General features: G+C 39.0%; 1 protein-coding gene across 28 annotated transcripts in view; it reads right to left on the reverse strand.

The window, feature by feature from the left end:
- The window catches only part of LOC129251340 (transcriptional activator protein Pur-alpha), a 188,250-nt gene that overhangs the window by 5,634 nt on the left and 162,003 nt on the right, over window positions 1-20,613 (reverse strand). For 26 of the 28 annotated variants that reach the window (XM_054890712.1, XM_054890707.1, XM_054890733.1 and 23 more), the window contains one exon: window positions 4,078-4,263. The exons of 1 other annotated variant lie outside the window; for it this stretch is intronic. In XM_054890712.1, coding sequence (XP_054746687.1) covers window positions 4,089-4,263 — 175 coding nt within the window. In that variant the 3' untranslated portion in view covers window positions 4,078-4,088. Of the gene's footprint in view, window positions 1-4,077; window positions 4,264-17,597; window positions 17,678-20,613 lie in introns of those variants that run through there. One more of the 28 variants, XM_054890735.1, reaches the window with a different exon arrangement.

Here is a 20,613-nt window from a genome sequence, read left to right on the forward strand (position 1 = left end):
CTATCGACATTTAGGGCGATCGGTCGGCCGGTTCTGAGCTATGCTGCCCCTGTCTGGTCGCCTGGAACTAGTAACACGCAGTGTATCAAGCTACAGACATGCCAAAATACTGCCATTCGGAAAGCGACCGGTGTATTCCTGATGTCCCCTGTTCAACACCTTCACAACGAGGCACAAATGCTCCCAGTAATGGAGCATAACAAACTGCTCAGCAAGCAGTTCCTGCTAGGATGTTACCGCAGGTTTCACCCCTGCAGACACCTGCTTGAGCCTGAGCCGCCTCCCAGGCACGTCAGGAGACACCTCCTAAACTACGCCGACGAAATCCAGGACAAAACTGACAAAAATTTACTGGACCAGACAGTGTTTAGACAATCAATAAACGATATTCACCGGGAGACCGTCACCACCTTCTTAAGCTCCCGTCGTGTGAATGCCGTAATCGGAGTCCAACCGTCCAACCACCACCTATAGCAGATGAAGAGCTCCAGCTTCCCCGTGAGACACGTGTAACACTGGCACAATTACGTTCTGGATACTGTAGCAGGTTAAACTCCTACTTATCCAGAATCGACCCCGACATACCAAACATATATCCGGCATGTGAAGGCACCCCGCACGACACAACCACCTTTTCACGTGCCCTCTAAAACCGACTCACAAACAAAGGCACAAACAAAAACGGATTGAGAAATACCACGAATGTGTACGCAAATTTTGTCAAGCAGCGCATCTTTATTTTCAAGTGCAGCCTCAGAAGCGTTATGAACAGCGATTAGAACCTCACCGCCTCTAGCAAAGCCAGTCAAATTAACATTTCTATCTTTCCGAAAAACATTGTAGATGTTGGAGTCAAAGTACTCCTCGCTAAAGAAGTTTTCGTTCACCCACGTCACGATGATGACAATTATGTCGCATTCTTGATGTGAACTAAACAATCTTGCAAGTTGTGACTTGGTTCTAATACCGGACATGTTTTGCATATAGATTTTTAGGCGCCTACCCCAATTGATTGCACTTGGACATCATTTGCAGCTCGTCATTTTTTGGCAAGAAACTGAACGGGCGAACGACTGAGTTTGGAAATTGAATGGCGGCCTTAAGTGTTCTGTTTCTATCGTATTGAGGCCATAGTGCTTTTGAAATAACCAATAGCACCTCCATCTGTCTTGCGCTTTTTTAAGAAAGAAATTGTGTAACTTCCCTTTAACGACGACCGAGGGGGTTCCGATGTCTGTCATCGGCAATTTCATTTCCCTCTATATTTCTGTGCCCAGGAACCCAGATGAGGGAAATGTTTCCTGCACGTTCGAGACGTTTGAGTTCCTCCTTACAGGAGTTCACGAGAAGAGAGCTGCAATACGGCGACGACAGTGCCTTGATTGCAGCTTGACTATCGGAAAAAGTATTAATGTCTCCCTCCCAACAGCGATCTCAAAGCATTTTGCATGCCTGCAGGATCGCGAAGACCTCTGCTTGAAAAACGCTGCTTGTTTCCAGCAGCTTAAAGGAGACCGAAATGCTGGCTGAACCTCCGCTTCCACTCCAGACTTCATTTTGGATCCGTCAGTGAAAACAGAGGCATCTATATCCGCACCGACTCTCCCAATCTTGCCTGCTCGGAAAGATAGCCCCAGCACAACCCTCAAAGCACAGTTTGCGGATGGAGAGGTCAGTGCGAATAACAGAGAAGGAAGGGGTGATATCTGCTTTTAGATGCTATTATGTCCTACAGGAAGTTGTCTCCAAAGGCCAATCTCCTTCAGCCTAATAGCACTCTGAGCAACAATGGATTTAACCTGCAGATGCACAGGAAGCAGAATAACGTTGAGCGCAGCAGTGGGACATGTTCTACAAGCACCAGTGATGCCCACACATGCAGTTCTCTGCACTCTCTCAATTTAGTGGTGTTGTAGCCCTTCTGAAGATCTACCCACCAAACTAGGCAACTGTATGTCATTATTGGCAGAACCACTAAGTTGTACATCCAAAGTACGACACGTGGCTTGAGACCCCATTTTTTGCCGAACATAGATTAACAGGCGTAGAAGGCTATATTGGTCTTCTTAACTCGATTTTCTATGTGCAGCTTTCAGTGGAGCTTGGGGTCAAGTATTACACCAAGATACTTGACTTCCGATGAAAGAGTAAGACACTGGTTGTTAAGTCTAGGAAGCCTAAAAGGTGGAGGCTTGTATTTTCTGGTGAATAACACTAACTCCGTTTTGTCTGAGACCGCAACTGGTAGCCCATCTACTGAGTGTAGCCAGTGCACCTTCCAAAATTTCAGCCATTACTGATCATTCACACCAACTTTGAAATGAACGTATTTCATAGAATTAGGCTGAACACCTTTCTTAACAAGACTGTAGCAAAAGATGGAGTTTTCTGCATTATCAGTATGTTTAACAATATAGACTTTAAGATGATCAGCAGTTACTGAAGATGAAAAAGTCGATCGATGTAACCATCTCAATTTCAGAACAATGCTTAGTTAATTATTGTTGTTCGATTTCCAACCGATTTCCACAGGCGCCGTAGGCGACAAAGTAATGCTGGAAACAGTGACCGACGTAAACGCAGTCCCCCGTCAGCTGTTACGATCAAACTAATGAGAACCCCATGTAAATGAAAAATTACTTCCTTCCGTATCGTAGTATCGTAGATTTTATTCCATGATTTTTAAAAAATCCCGTAGAATCCTGTCAGCTGATTGCTCTCTCACCACACAATGTTGCCAAACAGTACATTTCGAAATCATTTACAAAAAAAGACTTAGAAAAATTATAATTTTTATTGAATAATGTTATTTATAAATTTGCATTTGTTGGTTTTTGGCTTTAGTTTATTAAACAATGAAAAATTGTAATATAACTGATGAGGCGGATGTGTGAAAAAGTGTGTAAGCAAATATATCAATGGCAACATTGTATAGATACAACCAAACACATACACACACAAACCGATGTATTGTGCAAATATGTAACTAAAAGAACGCAGTTGTTCCCCGCGGGATGAGTTTTGCTCGGTTTTGTGCTCGTTAGGGGCTGCGGCAAGGGACTGCGTAGGTCGGTCACTGTTTTCAGCATTAGTATGTGTGCAGCACTGGAGAGAGCAGTGCCGGCATTTACAGCAGCAGACTGTGACGGGAACGCCAGACTTCTTTAGGAGAGCGGACAGAACGCGAACCGCGACTCCCACTAGCACACATAGCGTTCGCAGTGATAGCAGCGGCAGAAACCGAGCCTGGCTTCGCACTCTCTGTACCAGAGGCAGTAGCTGATTGAGACACAAAAGCAACATCCTTAGCTGTAGAAGCAGCGGAAACCGAGGAAAATGCAGCACGCGAAGGGAGACTCACCGTAGCAGCAGGCAATGAGCAAGCAGTGTTAGCGTTGGTACTGACAGCTGGTTTGATGTTTACAGTCACTATGTCACGAATTTTTTTTAGTTCAGATGTAAGTATGGATATATTAGCTTCACTATTTGCCAATTTGCTATGCGTTGTTTGTGTTTGCAGGGCATCGAATTTTGCAATAGCTGTGTTTATCAACATAAAGAGACAGCAACCAAGCACTCCGAAGAGCGGTAATTTCGTTCACAACTGTAAGCAAGGTAACTTCCTGTTTATTAGCAATATCATTTTTTATTAAGATTGTGTTGCTTTTTTGTGTGTCGGGTGAAGCAGGGTTGACGACAGCTTTTTTAACACACAAATATGATGGGGAAAAATAGCGATTTGAATTATTGCAACCGTGCAGTTTTTGCAAAAGATAGGCTTATCGGCCATGATAAGGGAATCCAAATCAGCCCATACGAGCACAGTTCAAGTGGAAGTATTCCTTGCACACAGATCCTTCGGTTGATTTCGATCAACCTTTCGTCCGCACAAACAAGGCATATTAATTGAAGTATCACCAATAATAATTATGGATCACTTTAGAGTCAATATGTCTATTTTAAAAATTTAGCACCATACATAATATGAATAATTAACACTCAAATATACAAAAATAACAATAAAATAAAAACAAGCGGATCGATCAATAAACACGTCCGTACAGTACGACAGTTTATTTACATTTACATTATTGAAACACCTTAAACAGTGAAGAATATACCCTATATTGGGATGCTACCATGCACACCGATAAAACTATAACAAGCAATAGGCCGGGTATTACGTTAATAAATAAAATAAACAAAATTACATACTTTATAGAAATCAGCACCCCAAATGACACCAACACACCCAGGAAATATCTAGAAATTGAAAAATATAGTGAACTAACTTAAGTAATAAAACGAATATGGAAACAAAATACTATAAAAACAATCCCAATTGCGATATCTTTAAAAAAACTTCGATAAAAACTTTAAACAACTCAATATCGAACCAATTATACATCACAAGATACAAAAAGCAGTAATTTCAAAAGACATGCTTTTTAGGAAAAACTGACATAAATATCAATAAAATAATATTATATTAAACATAACTCAAAAAAAAAAAAAACACAATAATGCCGATACGACTTACGGCACGAAACTGCTGTTCTTGATGATGTAACAGCAATACTAACGTCTGTCAGTTTAGTGTAAATCACCGGCCGTCTTTGTCTAATTCATATAAACGTAGTCCCAGTAAACTTGCTGTTTTGACAGGTTGGGTCTAGAGGGAGAGGGGTGTTCGATGAGTAAGTTTGATAGAGCATGTGAAAAGGAGGTTAGTCTCGTGCGGGATGCCCTCACATTCTGGTTTTATGTTTGGTATGACGGGGTCACTTCTGGATAAATAGGAGTTTAACCTGCTACAATATCCAGAACGTAATTGTGCCCAGGTTACGCGGGTCTCTCGAAGAAGCTGGAGCTTTTCATCTTCTGTACGTGGTGGTTGGACTCCGATTACGGCATTCGAGGGCCGGGAGAAGGTGGTAAGGGTATCCGCATGAATGTCGTTTATTGTTTGTCTAAACACTGTCCGGTCCAGGTACCTACATGGGTGAAACCTGCGGTAGCACCCCGGCAGAAACTGTTTGCTGAGTAGTTTGTTGTGCTCCTTTACCTTGTTGTGAAGGTGTTGAAGAGGGGACATCAGGAGGCAACCCGTCGCTGCCCGAATAGTAGTGTTTTGACTAATCTGAAGCTTTATCCCCTGCGTGTCACTAGCTCCAAGCGACCAGACAGGCGCAGCGTAGCTTAAAACCGGCTGGCCTATCGCCTTAAAGGTCGATAGCAATATTTCCTTGTCTTTGCCCTAAGCGCTGCAGGCAATCGATTTTGGGCTTTAGTGGCAATTTCGGTTGTGTGCGCAGAGAAGGAGAGCAATTTGTCGAAGGTTACACCAAAAATTTTGGGGTTGTTGACAGTCGGAATTGGTGTGTCATCGACTTTCACCTTGAGTTGCAGTTTGAGCTCCTTCGTCCAGGTGGTAAAGAGGGTCGCCGTGGACTTAGTGGACGCAGTGAAAAAGCAAGAAAGATCGGTAAGGTAGATGTTCACTTTGGCGCACAGGCGCACAGCAGGAGTGAAAGGAAATCACCCTGCGGAAAACCTTGCTTGATCTTACCCTGTTTGGATGTTTGGTCTTGAAAAATCACTGCACTCGTAGGAAGCCATGCGGATGTGCGGCTGGGGCTCGGTGTTTCATGTAGAGTGGGAGTAGGAAGGCTTCGAGAGTCTTCACTACTGAGGAAAGGAGAGTTATCAACCGATAAGATTCTCCTTGGTTGGCGGGTTTCCCAGATTTCAGTAGTGGGGCCATTCTCCCTGATTTCTACTCCCTATGTGATTTAAGGCCAGAACAGGTCTTAAGGTGGCTCCACACATTGCACCTGTTACACCTAACCGAGGTAGAGTTCGGGTGGAGCCGTTTATGGCAAACGGGGCAATAGAATACCGCTGGTCCAGGGGATTCAATACCAGCCGTGAGGAGAAGTATTTGGGACAAGATTGCTACAAAGGATTGCTTCTGTGACGATAGAGTAGGGGTGAGATACGGTTCACTAAACAGGGCTAGTTTACTAGGGCGCCAACCCTTGGTCGGAAAAACCCGAGTCATTACGGTAACGTAGAACCGGCTGCCATGGGAATGACCCCGAAACTGCCGTCGCGTTCGAGGAAAATGGACCCCGCCTCGCGCGATATGCGGGAAGTGAGTGACGTGGGACAAAAATAACAATAATAATAATAATAGCACCATATTTCTAATAGCGGTCGCCCCTCGGCAGGCAATGGCAAACCTCCGAGTGTATTTCTGCCATGAAAAAGCTCCTCATATACTAGAGAACGAAAATTTTAAACCATACTGGGACTGATAAGACAATAACTTGCCACAGACCAGATATAACAGTAATAGGCAATAAGGAAGAAATGACACAACTAATTGAAGTAAGTGTCCCTAATGACATTAACATAAAAGCAGATACGTAGAAAAACTTAAAAAATAATATATATAGAGCTGGCACAAGAAATTAACAACATCTGGAAACAAAATGATGTGAAAATATTACCAATCATAATATCAGCAATCGGAATATTACACAAAACTTAAAATCAATCATTTCATTACGTTTCTTTAGTAAATCACAGCTGTTAATGCGTTGCGTTAAATGCGTTTCTCTCAGTTCGTGAGGAGCCCATCTATCGAGTTCGTGAACATAGCTAAGTGGTTTTAACTTTTTTTTTCACAAAATTTTTTTTTATTATTAGTATTTTCATTGCAACTAGTATAACACTACATATATATACTAACGAGCAATTTTTGTGGAGTTTTGTTACAACAAATAATTTGAGTTAATCCTCAGCAAAATACAATTCATACTTTTAACTGATTTTTATTTATTTATTAGTTTAAATCTAGAGGTTTTTTACGTTTGAGCCTTCGTTTCCATTTTGTATTATCGTTAGGAATCAAGGCTTCATTGTTCACATGCTTGGTTAGTCGCTCTGCGTGCGACTTTGCAAATTTCTTTATGGTTGCCGTAACCGAATAAATATTGAGGTTAGGTCTTGCGTCCTAATATACCATGGAGCGCAAACTGCATGCTTGAGTGCCTTAGTCTGAAATCTTTGTATATGCGCTGTATTACTATAGCTGGTGCATCCCCATAGCTGTGTCCCATAGGTCCGGATAGGTTTGAGAATTTGTTTGTAAAGCAGTATTTTATTGTGTGCGGATAACGCTGATTGCTTACCCATTAGCCAATGCATATTTTGGAATTTTAGGTCCAGTTCTTCCTTTTTCTTTTTCACGTGCCCATTCCACCTAAGTTTCGTATCGAGCGTCATACCTAGATACTTTGCTGTATTAGAGTATGGTACTTTAATGCTTTTTATGTATATTGGCAGGTAGTTGGTCTTTTTCTTTGTAAAGTTGATGTGTACAGACTTTATTTCGTTCAGTTTAATGTGCCATTATCTGTCCAATTGTATATTTTATTGATAGCAAGCTGCAGTTTCTATTTCTGTTTTTCCGACGGTTAGTATTGCAGTGTCGTCAGCAAATGTTGCTGTAAAGCAATTTCTGCTGTTTGGCAGGTCGTGAGTAAAAAATAGAGAAGGGGACCAAGCACACTTCCTTGCGGCACACCAGCTTTTATCTCTTTCAGTTTAGAGAACTCATCTTCGTATCTGACGCGAAAATAGCGCTCAGACAGGTAGGTTTTTAAGATATTAAAACATTTTGTTGGCAGTACATTCTTTATCATCATCGAGAAATACAACCGAACAGACATTTTTTTCTTCAAATGTGTTCTCGATGATACGAGTAATTCTGTGAATTTAGTCAATAGTTGAGTGGCGCGTGCGAAATCCAAATTGGTGTGTTGGTATTATTTGTTTATTTTCTATGATATTGCTCAGGCGCTTTATCAAAAATTTTTCCAACAGTTTTGATAAGATGGGCAACAGTGAAATTGGTCGATATGATGCTACATCGATTGGAGACTTTCCTGGTTTTAGAATCATGATGACATCAGCTATTTTCCAATAGATTGGAAAGTATTGCAGCTTAAAGCAAGCATTCATTATGTTTGTTAGCTTAGTAATGATGTTTCGTGGAACTTGTTTGAGGACTTCGGCTGTTATTAAATCCAACCCTGGAGATTTCTTCGACTTCAACTTTTGTATCTCGGCGCACATCTCATCTTCAGTTATGGGTACTATATCGCCATAATTATCATTGGCTATGCCATCATTATTTAGTATTGGTGATGTGTCGCTATTGGGTGTAAAGATTTTTGCTAGATAATCTGAAAATATGTTTGCTTTTTCTATGTTGGTTTTTGCCCAACCATTATTGTATACTTTGATTGGTGGATTATGGTTAGCTGGCTGTTTAAGCTTTTTGGTGCATTTCCATAGTGAGTAGTTTGTGTCTTTTTTATTATTTAATTGCTGTGCGTAGTTTGTAAATGATTGATTTTTGTATTTTTTAATTTTATGGCTGAGATCTTTCGCTGCTTTGTTCAAAGCTGCTTTATCAACAGGTGATCTTGTTTGATGCCACCTACGCCGCATTTTTCGTTTCTTTAGCACTATTTCTTTTATATCTTTTGTGTATTTGTGGCCAGCGGAAATTTTCATTAAAGGAGGTGTGCTCGACCAAGCAGAGTGTTGTATTTCTCTCGTCAGTTTTAAAATTTCGTCATCTATCTTTGTTGTTGATTCCATTGGAAACGTATTGTCTTCAGATTCTTCTAACATTTTTCGGAAATAATCCCAGTCGGTAAATTGACTAATTAATTTGAGAACTGGATCACGTAACACTACCGTTTCGCCGAGAGTTAGATAGATTGGCCAGTGATCTGAACTCATGTCTAGCCCATTTTCAATATAAAGATATGCACTGGAGACTTTTCTGGTGATGAAGAAATCGATAAGGTCCGGATTTTTTTTGTGGATCAGATGGCCAATACGTTGGCATCCATGAAGATGCAGTGTTACAGTTTGTTTGTTGAAGCGCTTTGTTTTAAGTGATTTTCAATGCATGTATGTGATACATGAAGCTTCTCTGCAATCTCACATGTTGTACTGTGACGATCCGAATCGATTATCGTATCTTTGAGTGAAAAATCACCAGAACGAAATTTGGCAACCCAATTTTGACAATGCCGTTCTTTTAAGGCTTTGTCATCATAAACCGCACATCACTTTTTATGAGCTTGCAATGCGGGTTTCCCTTTGAGGAAATAAAAAAGCAAAATATGACGAAAATATTCCTTTTAATTTTCCATTTTTCAACGAACGCCAAACAAAAACTACGCAACCGACCAAAAAACAAACATCAAATAACAAAATGCGTTTTACATTTGTACTGCCTGTGCAAACCTAAAAATTCCACTGAAACCGTCTATGAGTGAAATCCGCAATTACTTAGTTGCCAACCCAATAATAACATGTACAACAATAGACGAAACAAATACAAATACGAAACATTTACAAATAATGCGGGACGAAAATATTGACCAGAAGAACAGCTACACCTGGCTACAAAAAGGAGAACTTTATCCTGAAACTTAAGAATTTGCGATCACCATTCAGGATGATGTTATCCTCATAAAAAATTATCAAAAACACATTTTGAAAGATCCCAATGTCTCAGATGATAGACGCAGATGCGAAATACACGCAGAAACGATAGACCACATAATCACAGGATGTCTTGTACTTACTGGTACCGAGTACACAGAAAGGCATAATATAGTCTCAAAAATTCTACACCAAGAAATAGCAAACACCATGCAATATATATTAATAGAAAATGAAAATTATACACTATACTGGGGCATAGCAATACATACAGATAAAACTATAATTAACAATAGAACATATATAACACTTATTAACAAAACTAATAAAACCATCTTGTTGATTGAAATTAGCACCCCAAGTGATATAAATATACGCAGGAAATATACAAAAAAAATAGAGGAACTTACACAAGAAATAAAACGTGTATGGAAGCAAAAAAGTGTTCGAACAATTCCATTTATAATATCAGCCAATGGTATATTACACAAAACACTTATAAGGTAATAATAATAATAATAATAATAACAATAATAATATTAATAACAATAATAACATAACATAATTTAACAAAACAAAATTATAAAACACAAAACAAAACCTCAGTTACCTCAAGAAAGCCAAAAAATGGCAAGTTAGAATTGATTGATCAACAACCTCAGAAAAGATAAGGGCAGTCTCACACATTTTACAAAAGGAAATAGATCAGAAAAAATTTTAAAACACATAGAAAAATTAGAAGTTAACCTTAAGAAGCCAATAGAGGAAATCATAGACCTACAAAGGAAAAATTAAAAGTTCACCCGCTAGACTAGAAAGATACAAGGAGTCAAGAAGAAAACAAGACAAACTTTTTATAAGATTCCGGGTCATTCCTACGATAATTATAGAAGAGAAAACAGAGTATTGGACTATTTAAAAGCAATTTCTTATAATATTGTGCTCTAATTGGTTTACAAATATGTATATGTTCACTTTTACAAAAATTTATTGCAGTAAATCCTTTATTACTAATAAAAAAAAAATTTTATTTTTCGGGGACATAGCCATTCGTGAAACTGGCATTCGGGAAAATGGCATTCGGGATTTTGGTTATTCGGAATTTTAGACATTCGGGCCAGCGGCATTCGGGAAATTCGATTCGGGAAAATGACCGGATACCGACGTGCAAGGAAAAAGCAGATATTGAAACACCAACTAAAGAAGGAATTACTAACTACTGGAAGAGAATATGGTCAGTACCAATGCAGCACAATGAATCTACCTATTGGAGAACAACTATACATAACGGGTGATTTTTTAGCTATTATCTTTTTAAACAGTTGGTTTAAACAGCTGACGCACGTTTCATGTTTTGTTTCACTGTCAAACATCTTCAGTTTAACCATGAATCGTCTTACAAACGAACAACGCTTGCAAATCATTGAATTTTATTATAAAAATACGTGTTCTGTTATGAAAGTTTATCGCGCGTTTCTTCCATTTTATGGTCAGTTTAATCGACCCACTGAAGCGGCTATTCAATCTATTGTGACTAAATTTAGAACCAAATTTACATTATTGGACATAAAACCACCAACACACTTACGTAGAGTGCGAACTAAAGAAAATATCGCAGCTGTATTGGCCAGTGTTAATGATGACCATCAATTACGATTCGTCGCCGTTCGCAGCAATTGGGCCTCTGTTACTCAACGTGCAAATTTTTGCGAAAGGATTTAGGTGTTAAATACAGCTGGTGCAAGAATTGAAGCCGAACGACCTACCGCAACGCAGAATTTTTGGTGAATGGGCTCTTGGAAAGTTGGCCGAAGATCCACTTTTTTATCGAAAAATTGTGTTCAGCGTCGAAGCTCATTTTTGGATCAATGGGTACGTAAATAAGCAGAATCGCCGATTTTGGAGTGAAGATCAACCAGAAAAATTGCAAGAGCTACCAATGTATCCAGAAAAGGTCACAGTTTGGTGGATGGTTATACCTCATAAAACTAATGAATGTTTTAATCCCATTAACAGATAAGCATCATTTACCTTTAGTTGTCAAACTAGATTTCTATTATTTTGCCACAGTTCCTCCAGATGCGAAGTTATCATTTAATTATAGTTTTTTTGTGAGAAGCTTTTTCATGACAGAAAACACTCGGAGATTTGTCATTGCCTGCCGAGGGGCGGCCGCTGTTAGAAAAATGTGTTCTATTGCTGTTTCAAGTACGAAGATTGGATCCTACGCACTCCCGAATGGTAGTCACGAACTAACTAATTCGGCTACGGCGGACTTATTTTTTTATATTAATTGGGATAATTTATTTACTGAACTTGACACATCTAACAGTTTTTCTGCCTTTAAATCTATTTTGTCTAAACTCTGCTTAATAATAAATAATAGTCAAGCGCGAAGCTCAAGTGAAACGCAAATTTATTTCCTGAATTTCTTAAATCTTATTTTGTTGATGAAGAAATTGATTGAAATGAAGTCGTGCGGCTTTTCTTCTGACATGGATTATGCCTTGAACTTGGAGCTCTAAGCATTTCTGCTGAGAATATTAATAATGCTTTACTTAAGCTGAAATCTTCCTCTCAAACTGATGCTGATAGACTTTCAGCAGTTTAGATAAAAAATGGGCCGGTCTTGGTCTCTCCCCTGAAAGTTATAGATATTCAACAAATATTTATCGTCGGGGAGTTTCATTGAAAGCTCTCTTCCATTACGACCCTTTCTAAGCCGTTAGAAATTAGAGGACTATTTCAAAGCTATCGAGCTTTGCTGTTAAATCTTTAATTTGCCAAATCAGCATGGGTTTGTTACCAAAAGATCGAACATACAGTATCAAATTTGGCTCTTTTTAGTGAATACTGCATTGATTCTTTCTCGGCTGGTTTAAAAAGTCGACTGTATTTACACTGACCTTTCGAAAGCCTTCGGCAAAGTTTCTCATAGAATTCTAATTAAAAATTAGCTTGTTTATTATTTCATTCTGCTTTTCTGAAATTAATAAACTCTTATTTGTGTTGTAACAGTTGATGGTATTTTATCTACTCCCAAAAAAAAAGAAGTATAATATTTTGGGACCGCTTTTATTTGTGTTATTTAACTATGATGTCAAATTTTGCTAAATTTTTACTTTACGCTGATGACCTTAAGATTTTCTCAGCGATCAAATCTCAAGGGATGGCATCTTTCTTAAGCCGATATTGAGAGGCTTTACTTGTGTTGCCAGAATTCACGTCTTTCGCTGAACTTGTCCAAGTGTTTTCAAATGTCTCGCTCGAAAACATGAAACATTGGGTGTAATAAGTACAGTATCTCGACTTGTTGTCTTCAGTGTATTAGTGATTTTAAGGACCTTGGCGTTGTCTTTGATAACAAATTTTCTTTTAATAATAAATAAATTATATAGCTTCAAAATCTTTCTCGATGACAACTAAGTTCTCTGATCCCTACGCCATTAAGTTACTCTATATATCATTTATTAGGCCTCCTTTAGAATATGCTCTTTTAACTTGGATACCGTAATCAGCAAGCTTTAAATAGAACGGAACGTGTGCAAAAAAAATTAACTTTATTGATGCCAATATATTCTGCAACGTCTCATGCTTATAAGCCTCAAGTCCTTTAATCATAATATTTTTACTGGAGTCATTGATTATCCCTACTTGTTGGAAAGGATCCCATTTAATGTCCCCAGCGACCTCTTAAGAAGCTCTTTTTATGAGGAAATATTTAAAACTAGTACAGTAGTCACACAATTTATTCGTACACTCACAGTTTATAAACAGGTACACCTGATATTGAACACGATTTATACAAAAGAACAAAATTTTAATACAATATATTCGTAAAAAATAAGGTTTGTTCAATATTTAAGGAACAAAAACTTCCTAATACATTTCTGGAATTAGAACACTTAAGATAATAACGAAATAAGGCACAATTTCATGCAAAAATATTGTTCGTACATAGCCATATAAAGAATATTTTATTAAAAAATAATAGAAAAACGAGTATTCAGTACTTTGTTGGGCCGCCGTCAGCTTAAATACATAACTGCTTCCACACGTCGGTGCATACTTTTTACCCATACCTTGGTTTCATTAGCTACAATTTTATCGCACTCAACACTTTAAGCTGTATTTAATGAGGCCTTTGATGTTATTTTGTGCTTTCTGATTTTCCTTTGTAAAAGCTCCCACCCAGACATGCTTTATTGAGTCATTGTTTTGTTCAAACAAGAACCATTTTCCAAGTCCAAGTTTAATGGACTATCATGCAGCAAATTATTCTTCGGAATACTTGTCCATGTTATCATCAATAAAAACCATTTTTCTACTCCAGATGCAGCTATGTACCATCAAACCAATGCATTTCCTCCTCCATGCTTAACGGTAGGAACAAAATTTTTTTATCATTCAGTTCTGTATTTTCTATCTTTTCGCCAAACTTTTGGAGGGCCATCTGATCCGAAAACAATAATATTCGACTCATCACTAAATATGACTTTTTACTAAAAATAATCTGGCTCATTTATATAACGTTTGACGAACTCCAATCTCTTCAATCCAAAGACTCTTGAATATTTCTGAGAGTGTACGAATAAATGGTTTAAACCATTTTCCTACATGTGCCTGCTTTCCTTGGAACTTTTCAGTATGAGTTGAAATAACGGGAGTTTTGTTTGCGGCAATTCATTAGGAATGCAACATTCTTACTGTGAGCCAAAGGAAACATATTCTCCGCTTTGTACGGTGCTTCGTAGTCTCCCCACTCTGTAGATACGTATTACAGAGTATACACAGACAATATACACTAATATGATACTATGCCATATACTGCAACATACGGCCTATGTCATATGGTGACATCCGTAGGAGGAGACGCAGATGCCTTGACACGTAGAAAACGACGAGGATTTGTGTAGTCCACGTGTTCATCAAAATTATTATTATTATTAAATAATATTTAAATATATATATTCAGTGAAAGTGAAGTTAAAATTTCAAAATTAATTTCCAGTTAGAATAGGTATGTATTAATCAATTTTTATAAATATACTATTAGTCCAGTCAAAAGAGACGAAAAAAATAGCCAACTTCGTAATTTTAGGAGTATGCGAGTTTATGCTTTTATTATGTAAAACCCATCACTGTGAACTTAAATTTGAGTTTTCGGGGTCGGGGGTTGTGTCCCGCGGCCGCCATCTTGGAAATAAGGGTGCAACTGGTTTTTTGCGATTATCTCGTGAATTTCGAAAGTTACGAAAATTTTGTAAAATACTTTTTTGTAGATAATAATATTATCTACAACTTTCATTCAAAACGTTTTATTGTAAAATTAATAATAAAAAAGTTATAAACAAAATTACGCGAAAAATTAAGGGATGCATTGTTTTAAAGCGTAATATCTTTTTTTTATTGATTTTATAGAAAATATACATCAGAGCTTTTTTATAGAGCATTCTTTTGTGAACATTTTTGTCTAAAAGTTTTTTCCGCTATCTTTATTTAGTCGTATGATTTTGAGCTGCTAAGCGGAGCAACCAATACATTAGCGAAGCGCGTACATGATTACACAGGCCGACAAAATTTAACCAACATTCAGACCCAGAAACCAGACTATATATTTCCAAAGGTTTATGATGCGCTAAATCCGAATCTGGCCTCAGAATTGCTCTATCAGCTCTGGTTTTCGAGAAATCCTAACCTAAAAGTGCAAAAAACACCATTTTTGCCCATATTTGAGGTTATGTAGCCTTGCAGATGTTTTCTTTCACCAAAATTAAAGGATGACATCTTTGAATACAATCCTTCTTTTTTCAAATGGCGTTTTGTTTGCTCAAATATCATTTTTTTTCGCAGAGATATCGCATTTTGAAATTTTCATGTTTCCTACACCTGAAAATCGATTAAGATAACATAGACATGATATAGTCGCTTACTAATTTTCTTGGGTTTGAGGGCCTGAAATATATGGATTAATAGTATGTAAATTTGGAGTTTGTGGGAAAGCCTGCTCGCGGTATGATAGGGGTGGTTTCCAGGGGTTAGGGCTGTGTGTGACTCGGTACCCAAAGGTTAGATAGTGTAGGGATGTGGTGAGTCAGGACACTTATGGTGTGAGACAAAATTTTAAGAAAAATAAGACTCAATTCAAGAAAATTAGTAATCGAATATATCATGTCTATGTTATCTTAATCGATTTTCAGGTGTAGGAAAATTTCGAAACATGAAAATTTCAAAATGCGATATCTCTGCGAAAAAAAATGATATTTGAGCAAACAAAACGCCATTTGAAAAAATAAGGATTGTGTTTAAAGATGCCATATTTTAATTTTGGTGAAAGAAAACATCTGCAAGGCTACATAACCTCAAATATGGGCAAAAATGGTGTTTTTTGCACTTTTAGGTTAGGATATCTCGAAAACCAGAGCTGATAGAGCAATTCTGAGGCCAGATTTGGATTTAGCGCATCATAAACCTTTGGAAATATATAGTCTGGTTTCTGGGTCTGAATGTTGGTTAAATTTTGTCGGCCTGTGTAATCATGTACGCGCTTCGCTAATGTATTGGTTGCTCCGCTTAGCAGCTCAAAATCATACGACTAAATAAAGATAGCGGAAAAAACTTTTAGACAAAAATGTTCACAAAAGAATGCTCTATAAAAAAGCTCTGATGTATATTTTCTATAAAATCAATAAAAAAAAAGTTATTACGCTTTAAAACAATGCATCCCTTAATTTTTCGCGTAATTTTGTTTATAACTTTTTTATTATTAATTTTACAATAAAACGTTTTGAATGAAAGTTGTAGATAATATTATTATCTACAAAAAAGTATTTTACAAAATTTTCGTAACTTTCGAAATTCACGAGATAATCGCAAAAAACCAGTTGCACCCTTATTTCCAAGATGGCGGCCGCGGGACACAACCCCCGACCCCGAAAACTCAAACTTAAGTTCACAGTGATGGGCTTTACATAATAAAACCATAAACTCGCATACTCCTAAAATTACGAAGTTAAATCCTCTTTTGACTGGACTATATGTCAAATTTAGTACCTATACGGAGAAAGTAAATATATACATATATATATTGTGATTATGATAGATCTATCTTACACAGTTCACAGGTACTGTTAAGCAAAAACTGCTGTGCCTTACTAAACCCGATTTGACATCACTAATTTCAGTATTTGTAAGTATATTTTTGTAATAGTTATATTATTGTATTGGATGACCATAAAAAATATTCTTGATTTCCAATTTGGTAATTCTATTTGTTATAGACTTCAATATGCAAAGACGCCTGCTGAACGTTCACGAGAATACAGAGCTCGGAAAAAATTGTCGAAACTAAAAAAACCGCCAGCGCAAAGAGCAGCACAACGCAATCGAAAATGTAGGGCTCGACAGAAGGTTTTGAGAAATGCAGTCGCCACTATCGGAGACGAATCCCCATCGACGAATTTGTTTGGGCCAAGTGAATCACCCAAACAATCCACAGCCCAGTACCAGCAGAGACGAAGGTAACATATTGCATAAATATTTATCACAAACGAGTGGCCAAGCTGAGCAGGCTCAAGTTCCTGTTGAAAATACTGAGGGAAGATTATTGTCGTTCAAGCCGACGTGCATCAGGCCAATTCATTGCAAAGTCCAATGAATCCGTCCTAGACTACATCCACAAAGACGAGGAAATCAGTCGCTCAGGGGTGTCGTGAATATAGACAGCGAAAAAAGATGCTGGGAGATGCAAATACTATTGTCGTCCAAAGACAAGTTGTTTCTCCAGTTATTGTGAATGTGTCTTCGAATTTGAGTGATTAGAAGTTTCACCTCAAATATGCGCACATAGTGCGGCTGGTTTTTTTTAAATCTCTTGAATTCCATATTATAGATGTTTTTAAATATATGTAATATATCAATAATTTAATCTAATTAACTTACCTTTCATAGTCTGTAAGGATTCAAATGCATAGACTTGAATATAAATAAATAAATAATAATTTTCACATATTAGAACTCCAACGTAGAAGCTGAGCCATAAAAGTACGAAATGAAAATACACCAGACAACTGACCTTTCATTTCATTATTCTCCGCGATGATTATCCTATTAAAAGCGGAGACAGGTACAATCTTTTGTAGATAAGCTTTGTTAGGACGGAATAAGAATAAGAGTGAAGAAAAAGAACTGGAAAAATCACATATGCGTAAATTACAGAGCTCTGAATAAACAAACTATTAAGGATTAATATCCGTCATCATTAATTGATGATAGTGTTGAATATTTGCAAAGTTAAAGTTTTTCTCGGTAATGAAGGATTTTCCAATAACAGGTGTTATTTTGAATAGCCCGCTTTTTCGGTAGATGTTACTTTTGAAGCTGTCATTTTTTGATATTTGACAAGTAGAAACTACGCCATTAATAAAAATGGAACGATACACGCTTAAACAACTGAATGAAATTATTAAAATTCACTATGAAAATGGTGAAAAATTGGCAGAGACGGTTCGTAAAACTCGCACATTTTTAGGGCACCATGAAGCACCTTGTCGAACTGCAATACAGAAATTGGTGAAAAAATTCGAGCTGTTGGGACAAGTTAGTGATGTGAAGAATAAAACCCGTGCACGTCGCTCAAGAATAGCCTAAAATATTGCTGTTGTAGCCGAAAGTGTTGAAGAAAACCCAGGTTTGTCCATTCCTCGTAAGGCTCATAAAGTCCAGTTAACACAAGAACTCAAGCCAGCCGATCATCAACCACGTCGTGTCTTTGCGAATTTGGTCGCTGAAAATGAACCGGAATTCCATCAAAAACTCATATTGAGTGATGAGGCCCATTTCCACCTCGGTGGCTTCATCAACAAGCAAAATTGTGGGATCTGGGACTCAGAAAATCCAAGAGTTATTATTGAAAAGCCTCTCTATCATCAACGTGTGACTGTTTGGTGCGGCTTATGGTTCGGCGGAGTCATTGGACCTTATTTTTTCGAAAATGAAGCTGGAGCAATAGTTACGGTAAATGGATTGCGCTATCGAGAGATGATTAACGATTTTTTAAGGCCGGAAACGGATGATATTGACCTGGACAATGTTTATTTTCAACAAGAAGGCGCTACGTGCCACACAAGCAACGAAACCATTGATCTTTTAATTGAATAACACCTCTTATAGGAGAATCCTTTAGATTGGAAGATTGGAGATTCTAGATTCTATTAGGTGCGGGTAAATATTCTTTTCACTGCTTTCGTTATTCCCAATGGCCAACAGGAGTACTTAAAGCTTGCCGTATTCCAACGATTTATATATGGTTTTTACGAGATCTGATTGGTAGTAGATGAATAGGTATTTACCATATACCATACCATGATAATATTATCGCAACTGAAAAGTTTAAACAACAAATAATACGATTCTATACAGAACTTCCCGACACCCCAAATCACAAAACAGTAGTTTATTCTCATAGTTCCACCAGTCTTAACTATCGTTCTCACAGGTTGCTAAACCGTTGCAAAATTTACTTAAGATATTAAATTCCCGTGTGGAGTTGCCTGATCTCCCATCGGGAGCGTCCCAGGTGGTGGACAGGGAAGCCCTGGCATCACACGAGTGGCCTTCCCTTATGGGGTGGGTTCAACACTCGTGTGATGACTCAAAGTTGGCATAGAATCAGGGTGCCATCCGCGAACCAAACTGGTTAGGGAGGAGTCCCGAAAAAACACCATCCTTGGTAATGGAAAATACAGAGGATATTACTCCAGGTGGAATCCACCCGCTTCGGCGGCAGGGGCATGGATTCTGGAGGCCCCAACCATTACCCAAGTCTCTCAGCTCTACGAGCGAGAGCGCATCCTGGAGGAGACGGGGGTTGCTATCGCAATCTCCTCTCCTTCAGAGTCTGAGAAACGTTTCCCTGTTTCGGAGGGCCTGAGTTGTGAGGTTTCCTCGGCGGCTGCAACACCTCCCAAAGTAGCCGGGAAAGCGAAGAACGTGGCAAGGAGGGAGAGAAGAAAGCGGTGGGAAAGGCCGAGCCACGACCCCCCAAGGTACGAGCGCGGTCTTGGCGCCAGTCAATGTGGCGGGAAAAGGTTCTGCTGAGCCACGTCCCTATCGTCGCCTCGACAAAATGTCCAGCACAGCTGTCTGCCAAGCGAAATCTTCGTCAGTGGAAGACCGGGAGCTGGACCTTCGCCCAAGCACATCCAAGGGTGCGGCCAAGCCATCCTATAGCGAGAAGGCTCCTGGCCCCCGACCTGTGGCTTTGATTGGAAAACTGGGGCCTGACCATCAGCTGACGGATGCAGAAATCAAATACTGCAAAAGTCAACTGATGCGTAACGTTATTGCCTCCAGTCCTGAAGTCAATGCGAAGGGCTATGAGATAAAGGACGGCACCATAAAGGTGATGTGCGCGTCTCTGGCAAACTTCGAGTGGATCAGGACCGTGGTCAATAACGTGCCCCCCATGGATACCACTCGCTTCGCAGTCTACAGCGAGGAGAGTGTACCCCTCAGGAAGGCCATCTCCTGGATTCCGGATCCAGATCTGTCTACGGCGGACGTCCTATCCTGTCTACGTGGTCAGAATCCGGGCATCAACACGAGGCTTTGGCGAGTCCTCTCGTACACCAAGAGCAAAACCCGGGAAGAAAAGGAAGGGGCTGCTCTTATGGTGCGAATGGATGAGGACCGTGCTGATGTCAAGGCTCACGGTACGGGAACCGTTTGAGTCTCTTCTTTGGGACGGTCAGCTTCCATGTCTTTCCCAAATGATTGGCTCGGACGGTTCCTGTAGCTACCGTCCCTTGACGGTGACGCAGATTAACTTGCAGCATTTCAAAGCCGCTACTGCACTACTAAGTAGAAGGCTTTCCCAGCTGCACACATTACCCCACATAACAGCAGTGCAAGAGCCCTGGGACTTTAGGGGCCGTCTCTGTGGCTTAAGTGCGTTGAAAGGGGCCACGTTATTATATGACAGTAGTTCGAGTAGACCTAGGACCGGTCTTATAGTATCATCCCATCTCACTGTGACGGGTCTTGAACAATTCTGTTGCCAAGACCTGGTAGCGGCTGAGGTGT

This window comes from Anastrepha obliqua, unplaced genomic scaffold (genome assembly GCF_027943255.1).
Source record: "Anastrepha obliqua isolate idAnaObli1 unplaced genomic scaffold, idAnaObli1_1.0 ptg000012l, whole genome shotgun sequence".
In the NCBI taxonomy this organism is placed as follows: Eukaryota; Metazoa; Arthropoda; class Insecta; order Diptera; family Tephritidae; genus Anastrepha; species Anastrepha obliqua.